Source organism: Malaclemys terrapin, chromosome 2 (assembly GCF_027887155.1).
Source record: "Malaclemys terrapin pileata isolate rMalTer1 chromosome 2, rMalTer1.hap1, whole genome shotgun sequence".
NCBI classification, from domain to species: Eukaryota; Metazoa; Chordata; order Testudines; family Emydidae; genus Malaclemys; species Malaclemys terrapin.
The window spans coordinates 37,998,993-38,023,559 of NC_071506.1; the positions used below are offsets into that span (position 1 = coordinate 37,998,993).

The following is a 24,567-nucleotide window of genomic DNA, read 5'->3' on the forward strand; positions in this document are numbered from 1 at the left end:
CAGCTGTTGCTTTTTCTTGTACAGTCCCTGATGTTGTGAGAATGACATCTGAAGTGTGGTATGAAGACTTCAGATTTTCAATTTTGTCATGTCTTCCAAAACTGCCAGGAGACTAGGCCGCGTTGGTCTAAAGTGGTGCCTCACGTTGACAAGCTTACAGACAGACACAGTGGTCTGGCATGTTAAACACCAAGATTTTGCGTTTAAATGAGATGGCATAATAAAAAGAAAATCCACTATCCAATTTAGGTTAAAAGCTCGGTTTTTGCTTTCAACTTTGCAATGTTTACTCCCACTAGCATTCATTTTTTGGCTCCATTTCCATCACTAATGAAAAAACAGGCGGCATCCTAGCTCCATTGTAGCTGATGCTATCGTGAGTACTTAAGATCCAGTAAGTTACTTACTAAGGAAGTCCTAGGCAAATGTTAGGCTGCACGTCATTGTTCGTGAATTTAATTATAAACATTTTTGTAAGATGCTTGGCGGGCCACATTTGGTCCACGGGCTGCCTATTGAGTGTCATTGCACGAGACCAGGGAAAGAAACTAGATTGGCTTGGCATGATTTGTTCTTGACAAATCCATGCTGGCTATTCCTTGTAACCCTATTATCAGCCAGGGGTTGATAATAGGGTTACAAGGAACCCTATTACAAATTGATTGTTAAATAATGTGTTCCAATGTCTTCCCAGGTATTGAAGTTAGATTGAGTGGCCTATAATTCCTTGAGTCCTCTTTGTTTCCATTTTTAAAGATAGCTACGAGGTTTGTGCTTCTCCAGTCTTTTGAGATTTCACTCACCCTCCAGAAATTCTCAAAGATAATTGCTAATGGCTCCGAGATATCTTCAGCTAGTACCTAAGGCCTTGGCTACACTGGCAATTCACAGCGCTGCACTTGCTGCGCTCAGGGGTGTGAAAAAACACCCCCCCTGAGCGCAGCGAGTGCAGCGCTGTAAAGCGCCAGTGTAATCAGCGCCTGCAGCGCTGCAAGCTATTCCCCTCAGAGAGGTGGAGTACTTGCAGCGCTGTGAGAGAGCTCTCGCAGTGCTGGCGACGCGACTACACTTGCGCTTCACAGCGCTGCTGCGGCAGCGGTGTGAATCCGCAAGTGTAGCCAAGGCCTTAGTGTTCAGCTACAAAACCTTAAGTGGGAGTCCTGGAGCCAGCCCAGCCTGTAGACAAGCTGAGGAGATGCATTTAGACAGTGCATCTGTGAGGCAGTTTCTGCAGGTGGGGCTTCTATGGAGCTGCAGCCACAGATTAGGGTTGCTCACTATGGCTAAATGAAAAACAAGAATTTGATTTCTCAAAACAAAACAAAAAAAAACACCTTTGCTTTGCTCTGCACTGGAATGAAAGCTAGCCCTTCTGAATTATTTTCATGAGAAAACACGAGAGACAGACCCCTTCCCCTCCTAAGAATAGCCAGTAGCCTTGTGCTCTGCTTCATTTAGATAGGGAGTTGAACCTGGAACCCAAACCCTAGGTGAATGCTCTAACCACCCTAACGGAGACCAGGTTGAGGCTCCTTTTGAAGATTTGTCCCTTGTCTAAAAATGCTATGCTTTCCTTAACCAAAGCGAATTGGGATCCATATTTACTGCTTTCTACTTCAATATTTTTATCAATGATCTAAACAATGATGGAAAAATCTGATGGCAAAGTTGGTGTAAATGTAAAAGTAAATAATGAGGAGGACAGGTTACGGTTAGAGTGATCTGAATCACCTGGTTAAATTGTCACAATCCAATAAAAATATTTTTAATACAACCAAATGCAGGGCAACACATCTGGAAACAATGAATGCATGATATGCCTACATAATGGTCTCTGTCTTGAAAAGCAATGACTCAGAGAAGGACTTGGAGGTTGTGGTAGGTAATTACCTCAACATGACTGCTCAGTGATGCAGTGGCAAAATGAGCTAATGTGATCCATGGATGTATAAAAAGGGGGAATATCAGGTAGAAGGATTGAAGTAATCATGCCTCTGTACATAGCATTGTAAGACCACTATTAGAATACTATGTCCAGTTCTGGTGTCCATGCTTCAACATGGATGTAGAAATACTGGAGAGAGTTTGAAGGAGGTCCACAAACATGATCTAGGGGCTGGAAAACAAGCCTTACAATGTGAGGCGTAAGCACCATAACTTGGTCATTGCATCGAGACTAGATATCGTTCTAAAAGTTATGCTTTAATCCAGTTTCTGGGAGAAATTTTATGGCCCACGACAGGAGGGGGAGAGTTTGGGATGGTCATGATGGTCCCTTCCAGCCTTGGAATCTCCTTGGTTCATCCCCTTCCTTTCCTTCATGGACATGGGGAGGACAGGAGCATATTGAGGGGAATGCCTGCAATCCTAACACTCGCAGCTCTGCATTCAGACAGTAACTATAAACAAATCTCATGCTTCAGAGTTTGTGGGTCATCTACGGGGTCAGGAAGGATTTTTTTCCCCCCTGATGCACAATTGACCAGATGTATTCTGAGGTTTGTTTTTTGTTTTTGCCTTCCTCTGAAGCATCAGAGACTGACCACAGCTGGAAATGAGACACTGGACAGGATGGACCAGTGCTCTGAAGTGATACAGAGAATCCTCTTTCTTAGATACTTGGCTGGTATATCTTGCTCCCAGTGCTTGGGATTAAACTGATCATTAGCTTTGGAGTTAAGAAGGAATTTTCCCCCAGGTTAGATTGTCAGGGATCTTGGAGCAAGGATTGCCTTCCTTTTCGGTGTGGATTGCCTGCTTGGACCTGCTGGGCATATTTCACCTAATCAGTTCCTTGCCATAGCTGAGGCCTAGGTGGCACCTTGGTCTCTCTTCTCTGCCTGCGGCACACAACAATTGAGTCTCCTGAGGACTGAAATGCTCAAATTTAACTAAAGTCATTGAGCTTAATATAGGAGTATTTGGGTGAAATTTAACACCCTGTGATATACAGGAGGTCAGAATAGATGATCTAACAGTCCCTTCCAGCCTAAAAATCTATGAAACGTTGATCTGACCTGCTGTACTATTCTCATAATTTCCATCCTGCACTAAATTTTGATATTTCAGAATTTGTTTTGATCCTGAATCAGGATGAAAAGTTAAAATGCAGCATTGTGAAAAATCGCGATCTGGAGATGTCAAAACATTTAGTTTTGACTTGCTTTGACTTTAATCTGTGTCCCCCTAAGCTGCTGCAGTGCCTCATGGGAACTGCAGTTTGGATGCCCCTTCCCTCCATTCTCCTATATGGGCTCGACTCCCTGTTTGGGACTCCCATAATGCACTGCAGCAGCTCAGTCAGAGGGGAGGCTGCTGTATGCACTATGGGTGGTTCAGCTAGGGAGACTGGCCTATAGAGGGGAATGGGAGTGTGAGGTACCAGACCTACAATTCCAGTGAGGCACTGCATCCGCTCAGGCGAGACATATTAATATTGACACTACCCAAAATGTAATATTTCATTTTTAACTTAACAATGGAAAATCCAAAAAAAAATTCGGTAAACTCAAAACTTTTCCAGGGAAAACTGATTGTGCAGAAACTGCTTTGTTCTATCAAAAACATATTTTGATGGAGAATTCCTGGCCAGCTCTACTCAATAGCTTAGTTATTGTTCTGGATTCTTGTGTTAGAAAACTGTTGGACTGTATAGTGAGGAGGGGGCAGCAAACGTTTGTAGTTCAAAAGATTTTACTACTGGTGGTAGTAGTAGCAACTCTAAGGGAGAAGGATTTGGATGGGTGGGGTGGGTGTTTCATGTGATCTTGGGAATCTACGTATTTGAGAGGCAAGAAGACCTAGGGAATATAGAGAGGGATAATGGCATAAATTATGAAGGGTGGGGTTGCCAAATTATTATTATTTTATTTATTTATTTTAAAGCTAACATGAAGTTGGAGTCTGGAGAAAGTTTCTGGGCTTTGAGTAATGGGGCAGTGCCTTTGCTCCTTTCCTCAAAGAAAATTAAAATAGCATAGAATAAGAAGTAAATGACTAATCACTCAGGTAATTGCATCACTGCTGTAGCCTGGCCACACTTTACTCCCAAAGTTGTGGACTTTTAAATAAACAAATTTATATTTCTGTGTTATGGAGATTAATGTACTTTTGTATTCCCTTTCTAGCTATGATAAAACTGTTCCCAATATGTCAGGAACAAATTAACCCCAAATTCCCTTAGTACTTTTACAGCTATCCAGGGGAATATATAATTTACAGTGCTATTTTCTTCTTTTGCTTTTACATAAGTAGGTTTTTTCTGGGGCGGGGGGGGGGTGGTGTCTGTACTGTAGTTAGCTGAACATGGATATGACAAACATGTAAGATGTTAAATTAATGTATGGAAATTGTGGTTTCGACCTTTTTTGGGTAAAGATGGTCTGAGTTGTTTTCACCCAAAAGCTTTTAACGTACAGGTGAACTTTCTGGGGGGAGCAGCTACTCTGTTGTAGTAAATTTTCCTAATGAAGCTACTCCGTTGTAGTAAATTTTACTAATGTTGCTATGACAAATGTTGGAGATAAGGAAATGGAGATCTTGTTACAGCAATACTGTAAAATGAAACAATTGCCTGTAGTTTAGTGGAGACAGATGGGTGTGAACTTAAGACAGCAAACAAGGAAACTATGTATTATGCAGTTCCAGAGTGACTCAATGTGGTCATTCCAGTTGGGGTAGGTTTTCTCCATATTTTTCTCTCTTTGCACTTACCTCCCACCTTTCAGCAGATCCCCAAATTAACCTGACTACCGGTGCATTATCTAGTTCTCAAGAAATACCTAACTTAGTGGCTTGTCCTCCAGTAAATACTAATGTTATAATTGGGACTCGGCAGCAAGCTGAAACTGTTGTGCCACGGCCCTGTAGTTTCTGCAGCAGATTCAGGTAAACTTTAATTCAGCAGCTCAGTTCTAGCTCTAGTTTAATTCAGCAACATCTAGCTCCTTAAGATGTACAGAAGAAAAGCTCTCTAAAAGGGCCCTACAAAAGATGGTATTTGTCTCCATTTTACAGGGGGGGAAACTGAGGCACTGGATGATGTGACCTATGCAAGGTCACCCTGCAAACTGGTAATAAATCTGGGAGAAAACCTCAAGTCTCTTGACTTAATCCAGTGCACTTTCCCCCAGTCTATGCTGTTAAAACAGATAATACACCCCATACGCTATCCCTTGTGGTGTCTGAGGTTGGTTTGTTTGTTTGTTGTTTAAACCGAATACATCTTAGTTTATGGTCCCCTTAAATTTTAAATGTTTGGCTAAGTTTTGTATTGAAGATACAATAGCTGAACTATAGATGGAGGGGAACCTGGAGATCAACAGCTGGGCAGGGAAAAGTTGGTATTTCTCAAAGAACAGGAGTACTTGTGGCACCTTAGAGACTAACAAATTTATTAGAGCATAAATTTGTTAGTCTCTAAGGTGCCACAAGTACTCCTGTTCTTTTTGCAGATACAGACTAACATGGCTGCTACTCTGAAACTTGTTGGTATTTCTGACATTCAGGAAGGTTGGCGACAGTTTAAGTGTTGGGCGGTTCGGAGGTAGCTGAATCTTCTGATGCAAGAGGGGATGCCTCTCCTCACCTTCCTGGACAGGTGACTGGACACTGGGGGTGAGATCCTGTCCTCTGCCTCTAAGAGGCATAGCACCAACCTCTCAACCCAGGTGGAGCAGGGCTAAGGTAGGTTTAGGCCACTCTTTCATCCACCTGATCCTGGGCCACTGCAGGAGCTGGAGTGACCACTAGTGTTATTTAGACAGCTCTGTCTAAATTAATGGCAGCCTATTCCTGCCATTCAGTCTTGATTAAAAATTGCCAGTGATGGAGAATTCACCACAGCTCTTGGTAAGTTGTTCCAAAGGATAATTATCCTTACAGTTTAAAAGACAAAACAAAAAAAAGCCTTATTTCCAGTCTGAATTTGTCTAGCTTCAACTTCCAGCCATTGGATTGTGTTATCTTTTTGTCTGCTAGACCGAAGAGCTCATTATCTAATGTTTGTTCCCTGTGTAGATAGTTATAAACTGTAATCAAGTTTACAACCCCTTAACTTTCAAGAAGCTGGATCTATTTAGCATAAAGAGAGTCTGTCACTATCAGGCATGTTTTGTAATCCTTTAATCATTCTCCTGGTTCTTCTCTGAACCCCCCTCCAATTTATTAACATCCTTCTTGAATTGGGAACACCAGAATTAAACACCCTGTTCCAGCAGTGGTCATATTAGTGTGTGTGTGTGAGAGGGGGGAAATCACCTAATATAACCTCCTTACTCCTATTCAATATTCCCATTTGTACATCCAAGGAGCACATTAGCCCTTTTGGCCATAGCATTGTACTAGAAGCTGATGTTCAGCTGATTTTTCACCATGGCCACCACATCAGAGTTGCTGCTTCCTGGAATGGAGTACCCATCCTGTAAGTATGGCCTAAATTCTTTGTTCCTGGATGTATGACTTTATATTTGGCCATATTGAAATGCACATTGGCTTGTGCAGCTTACCAAGTGTTAGAGACCAGGATGTGGGCAGTCAGGCCTAGTGATTGGAACAGGAGTCCAAAGTCAGGAATCAGAGCCATGGGCTCAGAGCTGGGTTACCTGGAATGGGGCAAGGCTGGGTCCAAGGCAGGAGCTATCACAAGTGTGGGCAAATGCTTTGAGAAGCCACTGCAGACCTGCTGCTGCTGGGCTTAAGAGCCAGTCTGCTGACTCTTCCAACCAATCAGGCAGCCTACTACAGGCCAGCTGTGCGTGTTAGGTTGCTTGCAGACTGGCTCTGCTGCAAGCCCTGATTCCTGACACCAAGTGGTCATATCACTCTGTCCTCATCTTTACTTACCATTCCTACAATCTTTGTGTCACTTGAAAACTTTATCAGTGATGATTTTAATTTCTTCCAGGTCATTAATAAAGATATTAAATAGTGTAGGCTCATTAATTAAATGATACAAGCAAGGTTTGCCCTTATGTAAACACATTTGCCACCACATGATGCTCCAGCAACTACTCATCACTCTACCCCTTCTCCTGAGGATTCTCCCCCTCCTTTCCAGGACCCCACTGCATTGTGGGACAGGAGACTGAACTGTATGGAGGAGTCCAGATCACTCCCATCATTGGCCCCCAGAGGGAAACACAAGAGAAAGAAAGGGAAACCATTTGTCCAGTGACAAAATAAAGAATAAAAAGAAACTGAAGAACCCAAAAAAGGCAAAATAAAACTCACAAAAACCTACTGAAAAATTAAATGAAAATAACTAAAAATCTTCTCTATCTCCTCAAGCACCATCACCCAGTGGAGGTGCAACTCTGCATAATTATGCAGCAGCAGCTTTGGGGGAGGGGCCGGAGCCTGTCCTGTGCCATTGGTATTGGTAGCATGAGGTTGTAGTAGGGCCCAGTCCTGGATCCTCTCAATGTAAGCAGTGCTCATGCACCTCAGAACCAGTCTAGACAGGCAATGGGCAGAAAAAGTAATGTACAGGTGCAAATAGACATGCGCCTGCTGCTGGCAGTTGTGCTAGGAGTTCTGCAGCAATTCACAGGTCTTGCAAAGCTTGCAGGGAATATCCTGTCTGTGGATGCAGTGCTCACTGTGGCTCCAAAACAGGATGCTTAGTCTGAATGCTTTACACCATTGTAACTTGCTCAGGTGTAATCCCACTGGTTCAAGTTGGAATGATACATTTTCTAATGTGGATTAGGCTTAGTGCTCAACCACACTGGATGCAACTGGTGGCATCCAAAACATCCACTCTTCATCCATCAACAATAGATGTGCTTATTTGCTGAATGATTCCACTCTCATGACTGGTAGTAAAACAGTTAACAATGCCCATGCTTAACTCTGGGCTTGTCTACATTGGCAAGTTTTGTCACCAAAAACTGGCTTTTGGCGACAAAACAGCGATAGCATACACACTGCAATGTGACTTTTTTCGAAAAAACGCCTAGTTTTGGCGACAAACAACTTCCACCCCTGCGAGAGAATTGTCTTTCCCCCTCCCTTTATTGTCGACAGACATGCAGTGTAGACACCAAGATTCCCCCCCCCCAATTTTATTGGCCTACAGAAAGTATCCCACAATTTCCAGGCTGCCTCTCTGGTCAGCGGTTTGAACTCTGCTGCCCTGTAGCCAACCCGCCCCTTCCCCTTGCAAGACCCAGGAATTTTAAATCTCATTTCCTGAGGGCTTCCCAGAGGAGCTTCCCAGGTAGCTTCCCAGGTGAGCATGGCTGGCTATCGCACCAAACGTGCCCCTGCTTGGACCATTGCTGAGTTGTTGGATCTGATCAGTATATGGGGAAAGGAGTCTGTTCAGTCGCAGCTGCGAGTGACCCATAGAAATTGGGACACATATGGGCAAATTTCTCGAGGCTTGTGTGAAAAGAGCTATGATCGGGACACGCAGCAATGCAGAGCAAAGATAAAGTAGCTGAGGCAGGCGTACCATAAGGCGCGGGAGGCGAATCATCACTCCACTGGTGCATCTAAGATCTGCTGCTTCTATAAGGAGCTGAATGCTATCCTCGGTGGTGCCCCCACCTTCATCACCGATAGCCCCGTGGATACTTTGCAGGCGGCAGAAAGAGAGGGTAACCCGCAGGCTGAAATTCTGGATGAAGAAGTCAAGCTAGAAGAGGATGTGGTGCTCTCAGTGGGGCAGGCAGCCAGGAACTTTTCTCCACTCCAGAAGTGCTCAGTGGGGAGCCGGAAGCAGATGAGATGTCGGGTAAATTGTTGTGGCTTATGTAGGGAATCGAAAAGTGGGAGGCAGGTAGTGTTTTCTGTGAGTTGGACATTGCCCTGTGTAGCTAATCTGCATGGCCACGCAGGGTGTCGATGGACATTGAGACCTGCAGGGAATCCTCCGGAGAGAGGCTCTGAAAAGTTTCAAAGAGGTACTTGTTAATCTTCTGCTGCAGATTCCAAGGGATTGCAGCCTTGTTAGTTCCCCCATTGTAGGAAACTGTCCCCTGCCATTTAGCAATCACCGGAGCTGGGACCAAAGCAGCAGATAACTGAGCTGCATATTGACCGGGGTGAAAACTGCAAGCATTCAGCAGCTGTGCCCTGGTTTCTCTGGTTACCCGCAGCAGCGAAATGTCAGCCAGCAGGTTGTCTGCCTGTGGAAAAAGTGTGGGATAATTTTAGAATGAGTTCCCTGCAAAGCTGCTCTGCAAGCCATGACCTTCTTGTCCGTATGCACAACCGCCTTCCCGCCACTCACCATGATTGGGGTGCTCGCGGAGCTGTGTGCCTTCCTAGAGTCTCGGAGAGAAAGTGATTTCTACTAGCAAAATGCCTTTTTTACTAAAATGTTTCAATCATTTGCTGGAACGTAACAATCCCTCTTCTCTTTCAGCACAGACCTTGAAGAACATGCCATGCACCCCCGTGGACTAGCTTCGGCAGATAAGAAAAAACCCTAGGCGCAGCAAAGAAGACATGTTCTGGGTGGTGCTGCAGCGCGATGAGAGACAGACCAGGGAATGGAAAGAGTGCTGGGAAGCCAAAAGGCAGGACAGAAAAGAGAATGCTGCTTTTGCTAGGCAAGCAACAGAGCGGATGATAAAAGTTATGGAGGATCAGAGAGAGATGCTCAAGTCTTTGATACAGCTGCAGACTGAGCAGATCGGTGGTTGACCTCCACTGCAGCACATGCAGATGCACAATTCTTTGCCAACCCCACCCCCTCTGTGCCCACACATTCCTTTTCACTTCACAGCACTTCTGAGTTTTCCCATCACTCCACCCCCTTTCACAGATTGCACGATGATAGCTGGAGCTACACACAGTTGTGAGGTTTTACCCTTTTTAACAATAAATAAAGGCTAAGGTATTTAATGGTACAGCGTTTTTATTCTGTGTTCTACAAACGTGCATAGCAATCAATTCACTCTCAGGAACAGGTTCCTAAAGCATTGTGTTGCATGGATCTTGGGCCCCAAAATTGTACTTGGATGCACCAGGGAAGCAACTCCAAAGCAGACGTGTTACTGCCCCTCATTGTCAAAGAGGTTCCTCAAAGCCTCTCTGATGTTAATAGCAGCCCTCTGGGCTCCTCTGACAGCCCTAGCATCTGGCTGTTCAAACTGTGCAGCCAAGCGCTCTGCCTCAGTGCTCCACACCTGAGCAAACATTTCACCCTCAGATTATGCAAAGTGCAGCACGCAGCTATGACCATGTGAATATTATCTTCGGTAAGGTCTAGCCTGCCATTGAGACACCTCCAGCGAGCTTTCAAATGGCCACGCATGTGGCACCTGCTCAGCCTGTTGTTAAAATGCTCCTTGCTGCTCTCCAGGTGCCCTGTGTAAGGCTTCATGAGCCAGGACTGTAAGGGGTAAGCCGGATCTCCCAGGATTACTATGGGCATTTCCACATCCCCCACTGTGATCTTGTGGTCTGGAAAGAGAGTCCCCGCCTGCAGCTTTCTGTACAGGCCACTGTTCCTGAAGATGCATGCGTCATGCACCTTTCCAGATCAGCCTGCACTGATGTCCGTGAAACACCCCCGGTGATCCACAAGTGCCTGCAACACCGTGGAGAAGTACCCCTTCCTATTGATGTATTCAGAGGCAAGGTGGTCAGGCACCTTGGAATGTGCGTACCATCAATCGCCCCGCCACAAGTTAGGGAGAACCATCTCTGCAAAGCCGTCCACTATTTCATGCACATTTCCCAGAGACACGGTCCTATTCAGCAGGTGCGATTTATTGCTCTGCACACTTGGAGTAATACAGCCCCAACAGTGGACTTTCCTACTCCAAATTGATTTGCAACTGACGGGTAGCCGTCTGGATTCACCAGCTTCCACACCGATTGCAACATGCCCCTCTACCGAAAGGGCAGCTCTCAGTGTGGTGTCCTTGCGCCGCAGGTCAGGGGACAGCTCAGCACATAGCTCCATGAAGATTGCTTTACGCATCCTAAAGTTCTGTACCCACTGGTTGTCATCCAACACCTGCATGACAATGCGATCCTACCAATCAGTGCTTATTTCCCCAGCCCAAAAGCAACAGTCTACCGTATGCAGCTGCTCTGTGAATGCACAAAGCACTGATAAGTTGCTGTCGTCCATATCACACTCTGGTGCCTGTGATTCATCCTCTGCTAACTTTGTGAGTAACTCTGCGAGTAACTGTGCTGCCATGCACAATGTCCTCATGACAGCTAACAACGCATAGGAGAGAAGTGAGAGATTCAACTTCTCTCGCTGCAGATGCTGGCGTGCACTACAAAAGAATGACAGTTGGAAAAACGGCATGAAAGGAAGCCAGAGATCTTTGGAGGGGTGGGACACAAAGCGGTGCATGACGGTACATTTTGCACATCCCAGGATGCGTCACACTCCGTTTCCGCATTCCTACAACACTTAGCAATGGATGGTGTCGCCAGACACTGTGGAATACGTACCCACTGTCCATTGCTCTCGCTGTTGATAAAGGTGCACTGAATGTGGACATGATCCCTCAAGAGAGGGAGCAAATGTAGACACGCTTTGGAGACTTTGCTTTTGTCAGCTTTTTGTCCTTGTCGACATTAGTTTCATTGACAAAACTTGCCAGTGTAGACAAGCCCTCTGAATCATAATGGCAACAACTTAACATCTCATTGAGATGAATGGGACAGTTCATCCTCTGAGGTGTTTAAGGCTGTCTGTTAGCAGACTCTGAAAGACAACACTGCCTGGGTTTGCATTTGTTTTACAGTGTGGAAGTTTTCTTCTCTAATACGTGGCTAGAAGCTTGAATTATCTTTTTAATTAAATAGCTTATTTTTAGAGCTGTCAAGCAATTAAAAAAATTGTGATTAAACAATAATAGAATACCATTTATTTAAATATTTTTGGATGTTTTCTACATTTTCAAATATATTGATTTCAGTTAGAACACAGAATACAAAGTGTACAATGCTCACTTCATATTTATTATAAATGTACTGTAAAAATAAAAAATAATAGTATTTTTCAATTCACTTAATAAAGAGATTGCACTACAATACTTGTATCATGATAAAGTTGAACTTACCAATGTAGAATTAGGTAAAAAAAATTAACTGCATTCAAAAATAAAACTATGTAAAACTTTAGAGCCTATAAAGCCACTCAGTCCTACTTCAGCTAATTGCTCAGACAAACAAGTTTGGTTATAATTTGCAGGAGATAATGTTGCCCACTTTTTGTTTACAATGTCACCTGAAAGTGAGAACAGGCATTCGCACGGCACTGTTGTAGCTGGCGTCCTAAGATATTTACGTGCCAAATGCGGTAAAGATTCATATGTCCCTTCATGCTTCAACCACCATTCTAGAGGACATGCGTCAATGCTGGTGACAGGTTCTGCTCGATAACAATCCAAAGCAGTGCGGACTGACACATGCTCATTTTATCATCTGAGTCAGATGTCATCAGCAGAAGGTTGATTTTCTTTTTCGGTGGTTTGGGTTCTGTAGTTTCCGTATCTGAGTGTTGCTCTTTTAAGACTTCTGAAAGCATGCTCCACACCTCATCCCTCTGAGTTTGGACGGCACTTCAGATTCTTAAACCTTGGGTCGAGTGCTGTAGCTATTTTTAGAAATATCACATTGGTACCTTCTTTGCATTATGTCAAATCTGCCATGAAAGTGTTCTTAAAATGAACACGTGCTGAGTCATCATCCGAGATGGCTATAACATGAAATATATTGCAGAATGCGGGTAAAAAAGAACAGGTAACATACAATTCTCCCCCAAGGAGTTCAGTCACAAATTTAATTAACGCATTATTTTTTTAACAAGCATAATCGGCATGGAAGCATGTCCTCTGGAATGGTGGCCCAAGCATGAAGAGGCATATGAATGTTTAGGATATCAGACACATGAATACCTTGCAACACCAGCACAAAAATGCCATGCAAATGCCTGTTCTCACTTTCAGGTGACATTGTAAATAAGAAGCAGGCAGCAGTATCTCCTGTAAGTGTAAACAAACATGTTTGTCTTAGCGATTGGCTGAACAAGAAGTAGGACTGAGTGGACTTGTAGGCTCTAAAGTTTTACATTGTTTTGTTTTTGAGTGCAGTTGTGTAATCTACATTTGTAAGTTACACTTTCATGATAAAGAGATTACACTACAGTACTTGTATTAGGTGAATTGAAAAATACTGTTTCTTTTATTTATCACTTTTACAGTGCAAATATTTGTAATAAAAATAATATAAAGTGAGCACTGTACACTTTGTATTCGGCATTGTAATATAAATCAATATATGTGAAAATGTAGAAAAACAATCCAAAAATATTTAATACATTTCCATTGGTATTCTATTGTTTAATAGTGCAATTAATCATGGTTAATTTTTTTTTAACCACAATTAATTTTTTTGAGTTAATCGTGTGAGTTAACTGTGATTAATCTACACTTATTTTTGCTAGTCAACTCTGCTGATCTGGATTTATTATCCAGCTGTGGAATTGCAGTAGGTGCAGGGCTCTGATTATAATAAACATTAGTAGAGGGATTGAAATTGGGCACGGAAACATAGGAGTAGTGAGTTCCTGGACTCTTCCCAAATAAGGAAACCCTGCTGAATAATCCTCTGTTTTGTCACTCTTTTTGTTGGTTTACCTCTGCACTTCACTAAGTCTGGAGCCTCCTTTGCTTTCCACTGGCATGAGCGTACCTGATGTTTTGATCATGCACATTTTCTGCTCTCCAAATGAACTCTATTGGTCTCCTAAGTCAGTGGCTAAGACAGCTTTGGAACACTGAACTACTGTTGGTTTTATCCCTATGCCCTAGCATGCTGAGAGCGTCCTGGGTTTTTAATTTATCTTAGATTTTTACGTTATTCTCCTCCAACGGTTCCTGTTTTAAAAGTATTTTTAGTATGACATATTTGCAGTGTTTCAAGATGAAAACTGAGCTTCAGAAGAAAAAATGATATAGGTCTGGAATCTATTATATGTATCCTAAAACTAGGGAGCTCTCCAAAGGGTGAATCTTGCCCTGTACCTGGCTAGCTCTTGTCTGAGCAAGTGGGTTTCAAGCAAATTTAGTGAAGGAATGAAGTATGTAGGGATGTTTCCCTTTGCAGCCCAGTTTGCTGGCTACTCACATACTTTCGCTTGTCCAATTACTTGCGTAAATTAAACGGCTGCAGTGTGAGCTTCCTTAAAATTGCATAGGCAAGTACATCGGTGCAAGCATGTCCTTTAGGGATCCAGTCTATGCTGTGGAAAGCCACCATATTGTGGTACCCAAGTACAACACAGGTTTCAGTCTCTACGCAAAAGAATTAATGGACACAAATCTGACATCAGGAATCATAATACTCAAAAACCAGTGGGAGAACACTTTAACCTGTCTGGTCATTCAATGACAGACCTGCGGGTGGCTATATTACAACAGAAAAACTTCAAAAACAAACTCCAACGAGAGACTGCTGAGCTAGAATTGATATGCAAACTAGACACAATCAGCTCAGGATTGATAAGGACTGGGAATGGCTGAGCCATTACAAACATTGAATCTATCTCCCCTTGTAAGTATTCTCACACTTCTTATCAAACTGTCTGTACTGGGCTATCTTGATTATCACTTCAAAAGTTTTTTTTCTCTTACTTAATTGGCCTCTCAGACTTGGTAAGACAACTCCCACCTGTTTATGCTCTCTGTATGTGTGTATATATATCTCCTCAATATTTATTCCACTCTGTTTGCATCCGAAGAAGTGGGCTGTAGTCCACGAAAGCTTATGCTCTAATAAATTTGTTAGTCTCTAAGGTGCCACAAGTACTCATGTTCTTTTTGCAAGTACAACACAGTAGATCTCAATGTGCTTAAAACCCAGTTTAATCCTGTGGTGTAGATAATACTGAATAGTGTTTTAGCCACAATCCATGATCTGAACCTCACCAGGTGTTCAGCATTGCTTGGGAGCCTGGTTCAGTTCTGCCTACACTACAGGACCACGCTGTGTTTTAATCAAATCAGGTGCTGCTGTTTTGTAACTGGGTCACACAATGTGATTGTGTTGCTAATATGTAGCTGGTTAATTTTGATGACACTTGTGATTCGATATTAAAAATGTTCGAGACCAAATAACCACTCTCACCCAATTATTGTCTAAAGTACAAAAAAGACACGTGCCCTCCTTCCAGGAAGCAATTCTTATCTCACAGCATGTTCACCTTACATAGTAGGTGTGCTTTGGAAATATGCATTTAAACTAGGTATATTTATAGTGTGGTTTTACAAGTTACAAACCCCTCTATTTGTCACTAAAATCCAACCCTCCAGTTTGTAACAGTTCCTTAACTTGCCATTTTGTTCTGTACTTTTCTTATCTCTGTTTTGGATATTACATTTCAAACCAGTTGCCCGTGAAGGTCCCTGTACTAGGACATAGAACAAATGTATCTTGACTTTTGACAGATTTCATATCAGCTAGAGCCAAAGCTGACTTCAGCTTTGCAAAGTGTTATGGGATATTTAGCAAAAGGGAACAGAATTGATGGAAGAGCTTAATACATTCAATTAACATAACCTCACAAAACTTGTATATTATGTTAATACCATGCACATAATACCCATTAATGTAGTGTATATTACGCCTTACATATATGTGTAGTTAACAGTTTGCTTTACACAGTGTAGGCAGGATATTAAACTGCCCATGTTTTAAAATAAACATTAAATTGCATAAGCTTGTTTTCCTAGCCATAGGTGGTGGAACTTGGGGTGCTGCCGCACCTCCTGGCTTGAGGTGGTTTCCATCCTATACAGGGTTTACAGTTTGGGTCAATGGCTCTCAGCACCCCCACTATCCAAATTGTTCTGCCCATAGTCCTATTTAACAGGTCCTTATACATCCTCCTCATTCGGATAAGATAAGTGACCTCATAGTTCTTTTCTCAGATTTGGGCTGTATTTTCATGGGTTTTCTTTATTGTATACCTCAGTGTGCATATTATCATATATAGTGTGTGTGTGTGTGTGTGTGTGTTTACAGTTGTGTAGTCTGAGCATACTGTATTGCCTATTTCTTTGGTGCTACATTTGTCTCCATTAGAAAAGATTTAAATCCAAGTCAATCCCTGTCCTGTTGGTCACAGTGGCAAACTATGTAAAACAAAGCAGGAAGACAGAAGGCTGAAAGGGTATGGTTAACTAGAGAGCTTACAGCAGCGTAGCTGCACCGATGCAGAGAGCTCTCCCGCCAACTTAATTAATCCACCCCCAACAAGTAGCAGCAGCCATGTCTGCAGGAGAAGCTTTCCCGCCAACGTGTCCAGACCGGCATGTAGGTCGGTGTAACTTGTCAGTTGGGGGGTGGCTAAGTCACACCCCGAGCGACATAACTCATGTCGACTTAAGCTGTAGTGTAGCCATAGCCAAAACTTGCTGTCTACCCTTATCCATGATCAGCTGAAGACCCCAAACTGCAGAGAGATCTGCAGCCTTGGAGGAAGACAAAAGAGCCTTCCTCGTCTTGGCAACACCACACTGGAAATTGTGTCACCTCGGAAGGAAAATGAATTGTAACACTAAATCCCGGGAATTTCCCAGGGAAAGGATAATTCTTCTAAACACACATGGCCTGTCTTGGGTTTTGGCTTTATAGTACAAGGGTGGCAATCTAGTCAATACAGTACTTTCCCCTTCCCTCCTACAGACCCTCAGGTCATGTCAACTCTATGGGGGCTATAATGGCACAACTATAGAGCTGCATGTATGTCGCTGTAGCACTGCAGTGTAGACGTTTCCTACACTGATAGGAGTTTTGCTGTCTCTGTGTAAGAAATCCACCTTGCTTAGCAGCAGTAGCTGGGTTGATAGAAGAATTCTTCTGTCCACCTAACTGCGGCTATGCCAGGGCTTGGTTGGCTTAATTATGGTGCTGAAAGTGTGAATTTTTCACACCCCTGAGTGATGTATCTGGGTCAAGCTAAATGTAAAGCGTAGACGAGGCCTTCATCATGCTGTAGGGTCTCTTCCCCATAGTCCAGTTCATTTCTCTAAGGTAAACAGGGAAGCAGAGCACCAGCACTTTTTCAGCAGGGCTCTAATAAGAAGGGCAGCAATAAAACACATTCATATTTCACTTTAACAGGATACATTTAAGATCCAGACACAGAGAGCCTCTCTGGATGTTTACCTGGCCGATGGAAGGAATGTTAAGCTTGATATCCAGACATCGGACACTGCTGAAAGAGTACTAGAGGTAATGGGTTTCTAAATGGGATACTGTTGAAACTGCTAAATTTAAGGAAAAGTGTGTGAAGAGTTGAGATGCTTTCCCTCATATTTTAGCAGGACATAGGCAAAAATGCTTATTTGAGGGAATACCTGAAGAAAACATACATTTGGCATTGTTTACTAATTCTGTAGATAAGTTGTTCTAGCAGTTCTACATCATGCAAGTGAAATGAATTCCACACACCTTCCTACAGCGATTTTCCCCCACCCCTTTGAAAAGCATCATGTTCAAGTTTGTTGAGCCTCTTTCTACCTTTGGAGCTCTTCACGGCTTAGTTGCCAAAAAAAAAAAAAGGACTTGCAAAACAAGAAAATCAGTTAATCTAAAAAGCACATACAGTAACGCCTCACTTAACATTGTAGTTACGTTCCTGAAAAATGCGACTTTAAGCGAAATGATGTTAAGCAAATCCAATTTCCCCATAAGAATTAATGTAAATGGGGGGGTTAGGTTCCAGGGAAAAAAATTTCAACAGACAAAAAACTATATATTATATAGATATACACACAGTATATGTTTTAAACAAACAATTTAATACTGTTTACAGCTATGATGATTGTGAAGGTTGGTTGAGGTGGTGAAGTTAGAGGGTGGAAGAGGGAGGGATATTTCCCAGGGAATGCCTTGCTGCTAAATGATGAACTAGCACTCGGCTGAGCCCTCAAAGGTTAACTCCCTGTTGTTAATGTAGCCTCTCATCAAGGCAGCACAAACAGGAGGGAGGGGAGACCGAGACAGACACACCTTGTGTGTGGGAGGGGGAGAGAGATGCACACTGCCCCTTTAAGTAAGCTGACCCACTCTTAAGTGTATTGTCTTTTTAAGTGGATCAGGAAGTTGGGACAGCAGCTGCTGCCCCAGGCTCTCTGTCTCTCTCCGTCTGTGTCTCCTCCCTGCCCTATATGGAGAAGGGGTAAGCGGGGTGCAGGAGTGGGGGGAAGGGGCACCCTGACATTAGACCCCCCTTTCCCCGCCTGAACAGCAAGCAGGAGTCTCTGGGAGCAACTCCAAGGCAGAGGGTAGGAGCAGCACATGGCAGTGGGGGAGGGACAGCTGAACTACCAATTGTTAGCCTGCTGGGTGGCTGCAGCACAGGGAACTTAGGGGAGCGGGGAGCTGATAGGGGGAGCTTGTGGGGGGGCTGCCGATCCACCCTGGTTACGAGCCCCCACCAGCTAGTTGCAACGGGCTGCTCTTCCTGCAAGCAGTGGACAAAGCAGGCGGCTGCCAAACGACGTTAGAAGGGAGCATTGCACAACTTTAAACGAGCATGTTCCCTAATTGATCAGCAAAGTAACAACGAAATAGCGTTAACCAGGACGACTTTAAGTGAGGCGATACTGTACCCTTCAGATTTATATCAGCATGACGGTAGCTTCCTTCTTCGTCACTGGCATCTTCAATCCCATCTCTCCATAAAAATATCTTGCTATCTAAGCACTCGTGCATATTGTTCTGATACCCTTGTTTGTCCTGTTTAAAGGCCAGATCCTCTTCAAGCCGGTGCACTCTTTGTGCAGTAGTACTTTGGGTACACTTCACAATAAAGTGCCATGTACACTTATGGCACTATAGGCAAACAGCAATGATTCTGATAATTCATTGGCACTGTAAATGCTGCCTGTTCTTTGATTCCCGTTAGCATGGGACAGGCTTAGGGGCATGTGTGAGCTTTCTTCATTATATATTTCTCACCACATTCCCCCTGGTAGCTTCCCAATTAATAGCGTAGAGTCTACAGGGGTTTGAAGTAATGTACACTGGGGTATGCCTTGATCCAAGAATTAGAAAATTAAGCTCAATACCAACTGAATGTTTCACATTGGGTAGCTCTATGAAGTGTGTTGAATAGAAGTAGGTGCTTCATTTGGATCACTGCGAGATGCTGTACTAAGTGATGAGTTTCTGACACTCTGTAGTGCCACCTTGCAATTTCAGGTAACAAGTTAATAGGGACTTTGGGTCAAGAAAATATAGGGTGAAAGTTAGTCCTGGTCAGGGTCTTTTCTGCCTGGGCCTCTGAACATTTATTCTAGTGCTCTAAGTGAGGGTTGGGGGGAAGTGATATTATGCTCCAGCTCTCTCAACTGGATGGGTTTGTAGAATTGGTACCTTCTAAAGGCGCTCTGAAAACTTGTACTTCCACCTTGTGTTCAGACCAAACAAGTCCTGCTTCTCCCACTGCTTCTTCTGCCAACTCAGACACCCAGCAACTAAACTATGGAAAAATCATTTTCCTGGTGAAAGTTTTTTCATGTCCTTGCCTCTCCGTAGTTGCATCTCAATGACTTCCTGATCAAATGGGCTGCTCATAATTGAAAGAGGCACCTTTTTTACTCTTTTACCTGTGAGCCCAGGAGGTTCTGTGGTACCTATTGAGTGTGGGAATGGTGGGGGTAGGCTCTGGCTGCTTTAAATTAAGCTCTGGTTTCTGATGCCTGAAGCAGAAAATAGGCAGAGTGGAGTGTTTTCAGCTCCTCTTCCACCCTACACTTTCCATTCCTCTCCCTGCCCCACCCCTTCCTTGTCACACGTCCCGCACTTGAGGTTGCGGGGCGGGACTGGCACAGGACTGTTCCTACATTCTTTGCCAGCAGGGCTGGGGGCCATTCCTCCTTTACATCTTTCGGGTGGCATAAAGGGGCCATAGCAAAACAGAATCTACTTCTGAGAGTCAAGCTAGGTAGGTCTTTCTTTCTCATGAGATGCCAGTAGCAAGAATGTGGAGGGTTGACGTTTAAGTCTTAACGGCTGCTTCTGCCTAGAGGGATAAAGGAGCAGTTTAAAAAAAAACATTTTTTTTTTTTTTTTGAAACTGCATTAATGGCTGGAGACCAGACCTTGTATAAATTCATGATCGGATGCATAGGTGACCTCCTTTTTTCATTTTTTGTTTTTAAGGTTGTCTCATACAAGATGGGGCTGTCAAGAGAATTAATAGGATATTTTAGCTTATTTTTTATTCAAGATCACAGCAATGGAGTTCTCTCTGGTAAGCCATGTGCAGTATGTGTCACATAATGCACCCCTGGGTGGGCCGTTGCCAGTGGGGATTGGCTTTCTGGATCTAAAAGCATTACTCTATGCTACTTAAGCTATAAGACTCATCGCTGTTAGCTGATGAACTTCCAGCCTTTGAATCTCTATATGTAGCCCAGCAACCACGAGGGAGGAACAGAGGATCACAGGTGGGTTGGGGTTATCTATAGCATAGTGGACTTTGCCTATAAGCACAGTTTGCATTGCATTTAATTTACAAGGCATATAGTAATTTGGTCACTATTGTGTGGGTTATTTTGGTAAATATTGAGCTAGGTTGGCTTTATTTCAGGCTTCTCTGCAAATGGTTATACTTTGAAGTAAAAACTGTTTATGTAATCTCAAACTCAGATCTGAACACTTGGAAGATTTCCCCCTCTAGCCCCTTATAAAATGAAGTCCTTAATTTGCTTTCATTTATGCCCTCTTATTCCACTATTTCACTTTTTAATTGATAAGCATAGAAAGGTCATAACAGTGATGGAACTGGATGTGCCCTAAATCTAGGGTGTGATTCTCTATGCTCACAAAATGTAGAAGGCTCTTGGAGTACTGTGTGTTTTTTGTCCAATATGGGCTGGTGATACACATATGCCCTCTGCCCCTCCCTCCATTTGGGCAGCTGTAATCTAGTGGACTGAACCCGGGACTGGGACTCAGATCTGGGTTGAAATCTTGGCCCCATTGAAGTAAATGGCGAAACTCTTGTTGACTTCAGTGAGGTCAGGATTTCACCCTTGAATTTGCTACCTGACTCTGTTACTGATTCTGTGTAGCCTTGGACAAGTCACTTAACCTCTCTCTGCCTCAGTTTTCCAGTCTGCAAAATGGTGATGATGATAATCTCCTGGAAGTATTTTCAGGTCCATAGACAAAAAAATGTGCTGTAGAAGTACCTTTTACAGTGATCTAGATTTTTTTAAATGTATGTAAGATTAAGGCTGAAAGACTTCTGGGTGTTAGGATCATGACAGGTGTTCAATCCCTTGATGGGTTTGTAATACAACTATCGCTGCTAAACTTCACTACATATGGTTATTTTATTTATCATTTCTCTGTCTTGACTATGTCTTGCTTTTATGGATGTGGAAGGATGAATGTGATGCTGAGTGTGGAATCCCCAGCTTTTATTACATGAGTAGTAGGTGAAAGTCTGTGCTATTGCGTGTGTGGCAGTTGAGCCAAGTAACCAATCAGTGCATTCTCCCTCATACAACCAATGAAATTGTTGCATGCAAATTTAGCTGTAGAGTTAGGGTGGTGATTTGTCTAATTACGTCTGATATTACAATGGTCTAGGACTCTTGGCACAATATGAGGTCCCTGGAATAGATGATGTTTTATAAAGTCATATTCAAAATTACTAAATATAAAAATATTTGTTGTGTATATATTTGTTAATGCTGATAGAAATTCTATAAGAGAAATAGGAGCTGCCCCTTTAAGAATAGGGTGGGAGCACACTGAGTGAGCTACTGCAGGGCCTAAAGTAGGGATGGGAAAACTATGGCTCGCAGGCCGTACCCGGCCTGGCAGACATTTTAATCCAGTCCTCAAGCTCTGGCTGGGGAGCGGGTCTGGGGCTTACCCCGCTCTGGCACTCTAGCTGGGGAACAGGGTCAGGGGCTGTTCCACGCAGCTCCCGGAAGCAGCAGCATGTGCCCACTCCAGCTCCTACTCAGCTCTGCTGCGCGCTGCCCCGTCCGCAGGCACTGCCCCCGAACCCTGGCCAATGGGAGCTGCGGAGGCGGTGCCTGCAGACTGGGCAGTGCGCAGCAAGCTGCCTGGTCACGCCTCCGTGTAGGAGCCGGAGGGGGGACATATCACTGCTTCCAGGAGCCACTTAAGGTAAGTACGGCCGGGAGCCTGTATCCAAACCCCCTTATACCTCTCCCGCCCTCTGAACCTGTCGGTCCCAGTCTGGAGCACCCTCCTACACCCCAAACCCCTCATCCCACCCCAGCCCAGAGCCTGCACTACCCCCCATGCCCCAACCTCCTGCCCTAGCTCTGATTCCCCCTCCCACCCTCTGAATCCCTTGGTCCCAGCCCAGAGCACCCTCCTGCACCCCAAACCCTTCATTCCCAGCCCAGAGGGGCCCCCCCCGCACCTCACCCTCCCTGCCCCAGCCTGGAGCCCCCTCCCACCCCACCCCGGAGCCCGCCCCCCCCAGCCATAGCCCTCACCCCCTCCTCCACCCCAACTCCAATTTCGTGAGCATTCATGGCCTGCCATAAAATTTCCATACCCAGATGTGGCCCTTGGGCCAAAAAGTTTGCCCACCCCTGGCCTAGAGTGTTCAGAATATGTGCTGATGCAAGAGAAGGCTGTTTGTAGCTGGGCTCTGAGGAGATCTCTGTCTGCAAGAAACTCCTAAAGCAAAAGGTTTTGTATTCCTAGAATAAACAATGTTTACACTGAAAAGCAGAGTCTTGTGATTAAGGGTGTAACAATGGCATAGACACACTCCTTACTGTTTCACAAGTGTAATTCATAAAGTCCAAGTGGCTGAGAACTTAAAAATTGGACAGTAACAGACCACACTTATCAACCTGTTGACATTCTGAACAAAAATTGCTCTCAACCGTGATTGTAGCTGTTTCCATTGCTTCACACTGACTCAGCAGAAGTTCTAGGCTTCAGTGTGAGACACAGCCAGGGGCAATCCTGGAATCTTACATCTAGGTAAGATGTATGTTTTATAGTTAAGTGTATTTGTTTATATACTATTTGACATATTCACAAATTAACTTATCTCTGAATTGTGTTGTATAAAAATACATAGCATATTGGAATAAATTTTCCACATATTGCACTTTTATTTACTTTAAAACTTTATAAAAATGGACATATTGAATTCTCCAAGTACGTGTACAAACTGCTTTCAAATATATATACACACGCGCACACACACACGTCAATCAGTGATGGATGATAAAACCTGCCAAGCTGCAGCATAACCCCCAGAGTCAAACCACCTTAAGGAAACACCTAAATACTCACATGCTTAAAGTTACACACACGTTTAAGTACGTTGCTGAATTAGGGACTAAGCACAGGAGTAAGCACTGGCAGGATCAGGCCCTTAATTTTATGTTTGGAAAACTTCTTATTGAAAGCAGTCACCTCTTGTGTGACTTGTATTCCTTACTGCACTTTAGTGATAGTGGTTTGTCTTCTGTTTTATTCAAGCAATGAATAACCTAAAGTGCCACAACCCTATTAGTGTACATCCGAATCACAAAACATTTATTTTGCCTCCCATAATTGCAGCTGCCCCTAACTGCTCAGCGTTATTTGAGATCTATACTAACTTAAATCTCCTTTCCTTGATTTCTCAGTTAGGCCTCCTTACTTGCACTCCTTGCATTAGTATAACGCAGAATAAGGAGACACTGGTATACTGCTCCTTAAAGATTAGGTAAAGAGGTGGGGGTGGGGAGTGTCTAATCAACATGATTGTCACCTACCATTTTTTATCATTTCTTTTACATAACATATGTTGTCATGGAGCACTTACTGAAATAGTAAAATAGCCGTTCTGCTTCAGTGCGGTTTCAACCAATCAGGCTGATTGTCTCTCCTTTTTTTTTCCTACCTGCCCTGTCCCCAGTGGTGAAAAAAGTGGCAGAATTTGAACTTCCCTACGTGAGTCTTCAGAGTATGAAAGAGTCAGACTGTAAGATTGGGATCAGAAAATGGTGAGCTGGAAGCTGAAGAGAAATTTGGAAGATGCATTAAAATTATAAATGTACTAGAAAAGAGAATCCTCACTACTTAAATTCTGTGTATTTGGCCTGAGAGCATAACACACACAGCTGATTTTTTTTTTTTTTTTTTTTTTTTTTTGTAAGGAATATAATGTTTCCTAACTGCTGGTCTTTGGACCTCTCAGTGTAATGTTGGAACTGACCAGTTTATATGATCCTGTAACAGTTGTTGATGGAATTTCCACTATTGCAATCAGCCAGTTACTCTTGAACACTTTCAAAATCTATAGATACAGATGGTTTGTTGTTGTTGGTTTTTGTGTTTGTTTTTGTTTTTTTGCCAAAGCCACCAATAAAGGAAACCTTTTATACTTATTTTCTTTTCTTTAGTTAATGGTGTTTGTTTGTTTGTTTTTTATATTCAGCATTGTATCTCCTACAAGAAAAATGGGAGGACTGGGGGTTCTGAGCTGCAAATTGCAGTGTGTATGGAGGAGGTTGTTTTTTGGGAATTGTCTTTAAAGATCTCATTGCTAAATATTAGATCACAAAAGACCTGAATTATAGC

General features: G+C 43.4%; 1 protein-coding gene and 1 long non-coding RNA gene across 8 annotated transcripts in view; both read left to right on the forward strand.

The window, feature by feature from the left end:
• SNX31 (sorting nexin 31) overlaps nucleotides 1-24,567 on the forward strand; it is a 65,877-nt gene that overhangs the window by 26,859 nt on the left and 14,451 nt on the right. For all 7 annotated transcript variants that reach the window (XM_054019596.1, XM_054019593.1, XM_054019590.1 and 4 more), the window contains 3 exons: nucleotides 17,104-17,214; nucleotides 20,152-20,242; nucleotides 23,903-23,990. In XM_054019596.1, coding sequence (XP_053875571.1) covers nucleotides 17,104-17,214; nucleotides 20,152-20,242; nucleotides 23,903-23,990 — 290 coding nt within the window. The remainder of the gene's footprint in view (nucleotides 1-17,103; nucleotides 17,215-20,151; nucleotides 20,243-23,902; nucleotides 23,991-24,567) is intronic.
• Nucleotides 5,484-9,852, forward strand: LOC128832314 (uncharacterized). The gene is made up of 2 exons (XR_008443959.1): nucleotides 5,484-5,616; nucleotides 9,376-9,852. It is a non-coding gene; the product is annotated as an uncharacterized LOC128832314 (long non-coding RNA).